General features: G+C 49.3%; 1 protein-coding gene across 6 annotated transcripts in view; it reads left to right on the top strand.

Moving 5' to 3' along the window:
* The first annotated feature begins 1,910 nt into the window (after positions 1–1,910).
* Positions 1,911–10,141, top strand: part of LOC122369137 (Y+L amino acid transporter 2-like) — a 43,206-nt gene continuing 34,975 nt past the window's right edge. For 2 of the 6 annotated variants that reach the window (XM_043343595.1, XM_043343593.1), the window contains exons 1-2: positions 4,488–4,745; positions 6,972–7,338. In XM_043343595.1, coding sequence (XP_043199530.1) covers positions 4,623–4,745; positions 6,972–7,338 — 490 coding nt within the window. In that variant the 5' untranslated portion in view covers positions 4,488–4,622. Of the gene's footprint in view, positions 2,210–4,446; positions 4,746–6,971; positions 7,339–10,141 lie in introns of those variants that run through there. The other 4 variants (XR_006254359.1, XR_006254360.1, XM_043343594.1 and 1 more) reach the window with 4 other exon arrangements.

Raw genomic sequence — 10,141 nt, 5'->3', positions numbered from 1 at the left:
AAGGCGGTGTTCGAAAGAGCGTAAAAAATAATGACGAAATCACTTTGGTCAATTTTTTGGTCAGGTCAAAGGTGAGGTCACCAGAGGTAATTGAAGGCAAAATTTCGCCGATTTCCAGGTCGAATGTCGACAATTTCCAAGAAGCCAGCGCATAACTCGGGAACCAATAGAGCTACAGCGCCGCGGACAAGTGCATTCGATAGCCCTTTTAACGCCCTTTCTGAGTAATTCTCTCAGATTTGACCTAACGTCCACGGTTTTGCCTGCAGGGGGCAAAAACTGCAAAAATAGCCGATTTTTTTCGGAAACAGTTTTTCTGCAATAACTTTTGATCCAAGCCTTGTACGAGCTTACTTTCACCGGTATCGTGTTCCTCTCGTCAAGACGCATCGAATGAACTATAAGTTGACCTTGAAAGGTCAACATGAAAATTTGACCTCAGGTCAAGGTCATGACCTGACCGGAAAGGGTCATGTTGCATATCAGTCGATCCGTATCGTCGAGCTGAACACATGTAAGGCGTTTTCATCGCTCTAGCATGCCTCTATCAAAAGTTATTTGCGAAAAACTGTTAGATACCATTCGTGACCTAAGATGACCTCAGGGCACAAACAAGGGTCACGGACACCATTTTCATGTTCAGTGTGTCTAAACCACTTGTAATTCGGTGTTTGGGAGTGTTTATAATGTCTTTCGTCCAAAACAGGCGCATTTCAATTTTCTCCCATTGACTTATAATGGGGAGGTCGTAAAATTGACCTGACCTTAGGTCATCGATATCAAAATTCTGAGATAAACATTTTGTACATGCTATTGCTCTTAGCAATCGCTGAAAGTTTCAAAGCGATCGGTCACTCGGTGTAGCTATGACAGACATTGAAACTTTTTATGAGGTGAGGTCACTTCAAGTGACCTGGTGACCTGACCTTGAATGACCTTGGTCTGAAATTTTAACAACATGTGTAGAATTGATGTATGATAAGGTGTACCAAAAACGGCGGCGCTCCGCGCCGCCGTTTTTGAGATATTCGCGAAAAACCACAAGGGGGGGTGTTCAAACACCCCCCCAGCAGGTCGCGGGTTAAGCGTTCTTTCAAACGGCGCTGCCACTCCTCGCCACGCAGCCCAGCAGCCGAATTTGAAAGGGCGTATAACGCCTACTCTACCTCTCGCCTCAACGTTTTCGATAGGGCCACCCACCACCCTGGCGCGGTTCAAGTTGGGGGGCCTTGAGCCCCCGAAGCTCTTCTACTTCTTCAATGCTACCCATTTTGTCTCATTTTTATGACCCTATGGGCCTAGACCTGTTTTCTTGTGTGAGTGTTATTGTAAACGTGATCTTACGATAACGACCCTTGAATATCGTTTTATTTTGCATGTTTGATCAAACTTGTCGGGCTCTGCGATGAAAATATTTGTCAAAAAGTCCCAAAATCAAAATAAATAGATCTGCAAAAAAATTAAAAGAGGTAGATAAGAGTAAAGAGAGACACTTTTGTAGGTAGCACTAAGCTTTTTCTCGTTTGGAGACAGTTTTTAGGAATTACAAGAGTGAAAAGGTTAGGTACCCCGGCCGCGCCGGGGTTGGCTGAAAGTTACCCCGGCCACGACCGGGGTGGCCGGGGTAGGTTCTCCACCCATGTCTGAGATAGAGGGTTAATCAGAAGATACGAATGCTCTAGGCAGGAATAAAAGCAACGCCAGCTGATTCATAGCTAAGTCATTTAAAACACCCAACACAAACATCGAGTACACAGGACGTGTTCTGCAGTTCCGAGGCACGTTCAATGAATATGTTCTGAGCTCCGCTAGTGGGCACGTATAGAATATTCGTCACTCGCCACACCTTTGGCCCGTGCCCAGACACTGGCGGTATTCCGCCTCGGTGTCGGGCTCGGAGACCGCCAGCAGTGGGGCACAGACGGTGAACGACCCCAGTCGGTGACCTGACCTCGCCCGAGGCTGTCCCGGGTCAGTCTGCTGCTGGCGGAGGATCCAGGCGCAAACGGCCGCGAGTGCTGGTTTGTGCCGGGACGGCCGAACGGGATGGGCGTGTGTGCACCTCTGACGTGTGGCATCGGGAGGCTGTGTCACCTCTGGCTTTGTGAGCCCTTTGCGAGAGCTTCGCCGAGTGGGTGAGATGGACAAAGAAGACCTTGCAAAGTGAGTCCGCGCCTAGTAGAGCCGTAAGCTTGCGTGCATTGATAAGGTACGTTGATTCTCACACACGATAGATAAGTGCTAACCGTCTGCGATGTGGCTCCAGATTCGGTGCGGCGCTGTGCATTCCGATTGTAATTTTTTTTTCTTATCGCGTAGCTTTCACAATCTCCTCTTATCGCAACCTGTGCCTCACAGACGCCCATCTCCTTTCATCCGCACTGGAGGACCGTGCAGCTTTATTGCACTGCACTGCATTGCACTGCACTGCTTTCAGCATCACGCATTCCAAGCCAGTAGAAACGAACGATATCGAATCATGCCTCGCCGTCCACGAACTAAACTCCAGTCCCTCGCCTCCCCACCAACTCGACGGCCGTGCCAGTGTCATAACAGGATCATGTCACGCGCTGAGGCCCTCTCGGCTCTCTTCCATCCAACAGCTGACCACCGCTGAAAGTGTCACGTGCCAAAGGCTCACTGGTTATTTCCAGGTCTGTCTGGCTTATCCGTCTACCGAAGTTCGTGTGACATTTCTTGCATCACCACCGTACTACGAACAAGCTACCCATGAGTTGACCCATGTTCGAAGCTATCCGCAGTCCATAAACGAATCGGTTCAGATGCAACGCGACATGTTTCGTCTCGGCGAGCACAAATATCTCCACACTTGGACAATCTTGGGGTATGCGACTGCCTTCGCCGAACCATTACCACGTGGGGCTCGACCGGGGTAGGCGATACCATGTGGGTGAACAGCCAACAGGAACCGCACCAGGGCCCCATCGATCCATATCGACTGACCGAGCAGCCCCGCACACTGCACAGTCGGTGACCGTGCCTATCTCGCCCACTCGCTTTACAGTGGGCGCACGCCCTGCACTGTGCCTCTGCACAATCACGGACCGGTTCTGTCCCGCCCCTCTCATGGGACGGTGAACGCCCCTTACACCCCGCCGCGACGGTGGGACTTCGGCGTTCGATTACGATCCTGCCGTTTCCTGCAACCGACAGTCGTAGCAGCTGCTGTCTCTGCATTTACGTCGTACCGCGGCCTGATGTAAAGATGACGAAAGTCGCAGCAGGAGCTGGCAAGACTCGGCGCCGGCGCAGTGATCACATGACCCCCCACCCCCACCCCCCACCACCCCCGGGCTGCCGTCATTGGTCGATTCCAGTCGGCGGCAGCGGCGCACGTCCAGGGGAACGTCCAAACACGTGGTTGGTCGGGGGCGCGGTCATGATTTGGCTAGGTCAGCATCCTCACGGAGGGGAGGGAGGGTCATCTGGCACAAGCTGGGTGTGACTGTGATGATAGGGTACTGCTATTGGTATTGGCAAGCTACTGAGACGCGAACTAGCTTGAACCTGATCTGACACCGTGCTAAACTAGTATTTCGAAGTGCCGCCGTGGACTCTTTCGTCTACTGCGGGGAGTTCTATTCAAGTAGCCGGCTGCCTATACTCCACTCCACAAAACTTGGGGACGCTGACCCTGAGAAGTGAGAGGGAACTCGGCACGTACCGTTTTTTAGACGGCTGATAGTTGGCCCCATGCTTATGTGAGCGTGTGGGCGTGACTGTTGTCATACACTGACACTGCAAACAGCACCGTCCGAAAGCCCCAGGTGTTCCCGTTGATAACTCCCACCTGCTCATAGTTACCCTCCCCTCTCCACCCTTCGTGCCCATCTGTCTGTCGGCTAGGCCGGCGTGGGCCGTCACAGGCGACAACGGCCGACCGTGTGTGGCCTTTCTGGCTGCCGCCTCTCCCCCTCGCGAGTGACTGCTGCAGTGGATGGGATAGGGTCGATTTAATTACAAATTCACTTATCACATTTCGGCAACAGCCTTACAGGTTATGCTCAAAATTCAATCGATTATTGGCTATATATTTCAAGTAACTTTATCTGTGCGCATCGCGCGAGCGCAATTGCCAATTACCTATTCGTATGTGGACGACAAACCAGACAGTTCCAGTTGTAACCGGTCACGCTCGCCCAAGCACACTTCACCTGATGGTCGGAATGTAACACCGCATTCCGCCCTCCCCTCCCCCTCCCTCCCTCGTCACTACCACTATTATGCATCGGTCAATTCGCATGTTTAGCAGAGCATATCATCCTCGCTCCCTGCTCCATGCCCCTCTGCCCTACTCTCCATATAACTGTCCCTCCCCGACCGGTGACCCAGCCAGTTCTCTCTCCACCAATCACCGTCCCCGCCGGCCGACCGATGACGCTCTGCGCGTATGTCGTCATCCGATGACGTCACCACCCCCTATCGATCCAAGCCGACGAGGGGCACGAGCAGCGTCGGTACCGTCCCAGTCCGCGTCGGGAGTCGCCGAGGGTCGAGCGCGGGGCGCGGGTCCGACGTTAGTTCAGAGCAGAGGCCGGCTGTCGCCTGTGTCGGTGACCGGGTCAGCTGCACCTGTCCCTCCCCCCAAACGGCCGCCAACCATGGCCGAATCCCAGTACGACTCGCTGCCCCTTAGGGAAGGAGGCGGCGCCGCCGACAAGAAGGATGACGACAGCAAAGGCGTCAAGCTGCAGGCCAAGATGAGCCTGCTCAATGGAATCACGGTGAGTTGGATGGGGGCTGATGGGTGGATTGAGCGAGGGACGATGCTTGGAAAAATGAACGGTAGTTTTGCCAGTATTTAGTTTATATTTTGCATAGCAATATAAAGAAATGGAACGTATATTTATTGCACATAATTAAGCGCAAAAATATGTGCGATGCCGAAAGATATCGGACATCGCCACATCGGTGCTGTTGACGTCCATGATTTACCTCACATCTTCCCCGCATCGGGTGTCAATTGTCAGCCGAATGTACCGAAACCCTTTCATCAGGTCAGGATGAGCTTTATTGTACTCACATAGGCATAACTCATTTTTTTCTTTATATATATTCGTTTCGTGCTCGGTTGATGAATTATCTTCAATGAAATGTCGTTATTTTGCTAGCCACGAGTCACTCAAATATTTTTTCGATTATATTTAGCTCAAGTATGACCCCGAAAAGGGCAAAATGCGATGATTTTCTCTTCCAATCTTCTAAAGAGATAATGATATATTCAATCATATGTGAGAAAAAATGAAACCTGCATGCTTATAAATGCACTATGCTATAAAATTGTATATCGGTACACATAAGTATATTTGGAGAGGAAAAAAGTTATCTCTTTGGGATAATTTTGATTACGCAGTTATGTATAAATGTTATGCGCTGATCGGTGTGAAATGGCTGCAATAACGAAAACGACATTGAAGTCACCAAAAGATCTTATATTGAAAACAATGTAATACAGGGTGACACAAAAAAAAACGGTCATCACCAAATTTCAAATAACTTCGGGGAAGTTTTATTCAGATCATCACCAAACTTCGGCCACTTAAGGTCACACCTATGTAGCATACATCCACCAAGTTTCAAGTCTTCACTACGAATACTTTTAGTACAGTGTGTGTTTTACTGACGCTCCACAATGTGCTCCAGGTGAGCGCCACGGCGCTGCAGGGCGTAGGCACACTTGCATCCGGCGGGCAAAGTTGTCGATAACCCGATGGCTGTGCACTTTACAGAGTGCAATGGCCTCTGGAGACAGTGCTCAGGGGGTGTGCTACCCCTGAAACGTTATTCTTATCGGGTTATCGACAACTTTGCCCGCCGGATGCAGGTGTGCCTACGCCCTGCAGCGCCGGGGCGCTCACCTGGAGCACATTGTGGAGCGTCCGTAAAACACACACTGTACTAAAAGTATTCGTAGTGAAGACTTGAAACTTGGTGGATGTCTGCTACATAGGTGTGACCTAAAGTGGCCGAAGTTTGGTGATGATCTGAATAAAACTTCCGAAGTTATTCGAATTTTGGTGATGACCGTTTTTTTGTGTCACCCTGTATTTACTCTTAAGTAGTTGCCTCAGCATATTTTTATTCTAAGAAATATACATTTGCGGTTCAACACCTTGCTGCCATTACGAGCCAAAACATTGCATCCAAATCGTTAAAAATGTTTTATGACCGAAGGTTCTCATAACTTGCTATGAATGTCACGCGCTGCCGTCTGGTGTTATATTCTACTGCCGGCGCTGCATTCTCCGTCATGCTCAGTCGGCCAGACCAGACTTATTTAGACAAATGTCCGTAGTCGACCGACTGGTTTCGGTAGGATGCTAAATCCTTAACTTACTAGGACACAATCTCATAAATTTAAAAACTGTATCACATTTTTGATAACATAGATGTTGTCCCTAACAGTGGTTGCCGGTTATACCAATCATTCCTTTTCTACAGACGCTATTCTAGAAACGGCAAGGATTTTATCTGAGTTTTAGCATTTTCTCTTTAATATCTTGTTTCATGTAATCCGTCATTCGTCAATATTCGTGCATTTCATACAGTAGAATCCGCTTAATAAATCCTCGGATAATAAATCCAGCCGCTTATTGTGGCCACTTCAGCTGTTTACGGATTTTCTCGAAGCAAAACTGACTCCGGTTAATAAAGCCACCGCTTAATAAATCCCAGACGCCGTGTCACCTACGTGGATATATTTAGTGGATTCTACTGTAACCATCTTAAACGGTTACTAGGGAAAACTAAACAGGAAAACATCTTACTGTTTTTTTTTTTCATTTTTATTATTCAGGTGTACTATGTATGTAATGCTTGCCACATTGCACATACATACAGCATCACGGTCATGCAGCGCCAACTTCTCTATGCCAAAACATCGTCAACCATCGTTTTTCACGCCTCCTGTTATAACTCTCCCTCTCTCCTCCCTTCCTCTCTCCTCACAGGTCATCGTGGGCTCCATCATCGGCTCTGGCATCTTCATCTCGCCGACTGGCGTACTGGAGAACACGGGCAGCATCAACCTCTCTCTGGTCGTGTGGGTGGCCTCGGGCGTTTTCTCCATGGTGGGCGCCTACTGCTATGCCGAGCTCGGCTGCATGATCAACAAGTCAGGCGCCGACTACGCCTACATCATGGACACCTTCGGCCCCTTCCTGGCGTTCATGCGACTCTGGGTGGAGTGCATGATCGTCCGACCGTGCTCGCAGACGGTCGTGGCTCTGACGTTCTCCGTCTACGCCCTGAAGCCGTTCTACCCGACCTGCGAGCCGCCGTACACCAGCGCTGCGCTCCTGGCTGCCGTCAGTATCTGTGAGTATCGCCAGCGGGAGGGAATAGGGGTAATGGTAGTGGTATTGGTGTGTGGAGTTGGGAGGGAAAAGATCGCAGAATAAGTGGTTTTCAGCGATGGCACAGTAAATGCTCAGGGGTAGTCAAAGTTGCTCTTCACAGATCACATTTATTGAGAAAAAGCGATACGATCTACCGAGGATGAAAACTGTATAGGAATCCGAATGAAATATAATTTGAAGTACCTACTTAAACAATTCTAAACCATAGGTGAAATGCCCCTTCTGTAACTTCTAAGCAGCTGTCAGAATGTTTCTCCTGCGCGTTTATTTAGTGTTTTACCGCCAGCATTTCGTCATGATCGCGTGAGGATATGCTGGTGACCCGGGGCACATGCATTCCATCATATCCCTGGCCTTGAGCGTGCTAGTGCCACCGGCCGTTGGGTTCGACACCCTTCAGAATTTGGAGACGATTTCTCGATATGGTCGTCTGAACCACACGATCCAGACATGAGACTCTGGTGTGCACCATGCAAGAACAGCATGGCCAATGGTCACAGACACGAGTTTGTAACTTATCGGGAAGGAATGGTTCTGAATAAATGCGGACGTTCAGATTGATGGGCTGCTGACGTAGCGTGGCATAAAAGGCTCGTTGAAAGACAGCCACATGTCCCGTGCAGCCTGCAAAATTGGAAGCATGACTGCTGTAATTCAGTTGCGGTGCTATAGCTGTGATATTTGGGTAGGTATATACATGGTTACGCTGGTGACTGCATGAGTGCCAAAAGAGGATTACTGTCAACCTTGCATGTCGATGAATAAACCCTAAAATGATGAATGAAAACGAAATTAAAATAGTACAACATTGATAACTAGGTATTTATTACAAGGCTGCCTTGTTCAGGAAGTGAAAATTGCACATTTCTGGCTCTACGTTTCTGTATTCAACATCAGATCGATGATAAACATTTAAAGCAATCAACAAGTAGCAACTAGCAACGGGTAAATATCAGTCTGAATTCATGACCTGCACACTATTGACTCCTATATATCTTCAGTTTCTCGTGACAGTTCCGATGACAAAGTCTGTGTGCATCACGCGGCATCGAAAAATTCATAAATGATAACTTGTTTACGATGCTAAACGTAAAGTTGTTTCATTGTTGTTGATGACGTTTGCTCCTAATTCCTTATCAGCATGCATCACCACTCAGCAGTGTACACATAAGCTTTTTATCATTAGGCAGCCTAACGATTTAGAATCATGCCAGCGAGATTTTGCGGGCAGTGCACTGGGGAATTTAGAGAACATACTGCACCAATTACACTAATGGCTAACATTTTTACATCACAGCTAATTTACAAGCAAGGAAAACTGATATACACATTCCTGATGCATTTATCTCCCGCCAGAAACTTATTGCTCCCCAGGCGCAAACAATTTACACACTATGACGGTTTTTATCGTAACGAACCCGTCGGTTATACACTTGTGCAATAATGTCTGACGCCTTGCTTACTGCCAGAGTAAACTACATCACGGCTTACGGAAAATTCGTCATTACAACTTCGTAGTATGTATTTCGACATTTCAACCGTTCTAAAGGATCCCTCGGCCTCGGCATACTTACATTTACTCACTTACACACACTGAGCCTTCGTGGATAAAATGCCGCCTCAGAAGCTTCCGCGTGGTTGTAATGAAATAGCCAGGCTAAAGTTAAGATCGCCTTCCCAGCACCGACTACCGGACTGGGTTTGCCGAGTCATGCTGGGGTAAAAATAGCCGACTGGTGCACTGTTGGAGCAGCCAATCCTGTTCGGTGAAGGAATCAACATCCATGGCTGGCTGGCAACGGGAGGGTTGATAGTGTAGGGTTGATAGTTTCGAATGGAGTGCAGAACGAAAGGAAATGCCACTATTAAAGATAATTTATAGCCTATGAAGACTAGCTTGATGAGAAAAGACCGATGAATGAAATTTGAGAGAGACTGATATTGAAGTGGGATAGATCTGAGTCGGTGATGTGACCTAGCCAGACTTCTTACTCATCGTCTTCTTTTAAATACCGCCTGACGCATTCGAAATAGACAGTTCCAAATTCAGACATCAGGTGCTCGGTGACGAAGGCCGGAGAGGCCGTCTGAGACCCGAGATGTGGTCGCAGAGGCCGACTGAGACCCGAGATTTCGCCGGGTCTCGACGAGACGAGCCGAAGATGATACCCGGAACGGGCGCTGCCACGTCACCTCCGGTATCATATGCCAAGACGGCTGCTGGGGGCCTCGCGCAGTTGGCCGAACTGTCACAGTGAATCGTGCCGTTGTGTGACCTCTCCAGCCGGGGGCGGCACAGACGAATGACCTCGGGTCGACGCTTCACAGCCCTCCGTAGCTGTCCGGAATGCGAGCGTCGTGTACCGCGAAGGAGGCTGGGAACAAACACTCTCTCGAGCTGATCGCTTCCCGGCTGCCAGAGATAAATTTACATGACACATGAGGCCGGTGCCCGGTCCGATAAATTTACACGGCACGTGACGCCCTCGCGCCCGAGGGACCGGTCCCGTGCTTCCCACTAAGACGGCTGAAGACCGAGAGGGCTGGTCTCGTGTTCATCAGGACGGGTAACGCTGAAGAAGCTGTACTGCCCGCAGCAAGACTGCTGGAAGTGGGACACTGTCCATCGTTCATCGATTTGAGGATCTGACAGCTGACTTCCGCCATATCCCAGGCGCCACCTTATTGAGGCAAGGTGCTCCGACACGCCTATCTTCACCTCGGTGTACTGTCTGGGCGACAACTCGCGGCTATATCTGGCC

The sequence above is a fragment of the Amphibalanus amphitrite genome, unplaced genomic scaffold (assembly GCF_019059575.1).
Source record: "Amphibalanus amphitrite isolate SeventyFive unplaced genomic scaffold, NRLGWU_Aamphi_draft 001010F_arrow, whole genome shotgun sequence".
Taxonomy (NCBI): Eukaryota; Metazoa; Arthropoda; class Thecostraca; order Balanomorpha; family Balanidae; genus Amphibalanus; species Amphibalanus amphitrite.
The sequence above is the reverse complement of the archived record's forward strand: the minus strand, read 5'-3'. Positions and strand labels throughout refer to the sequence as shown.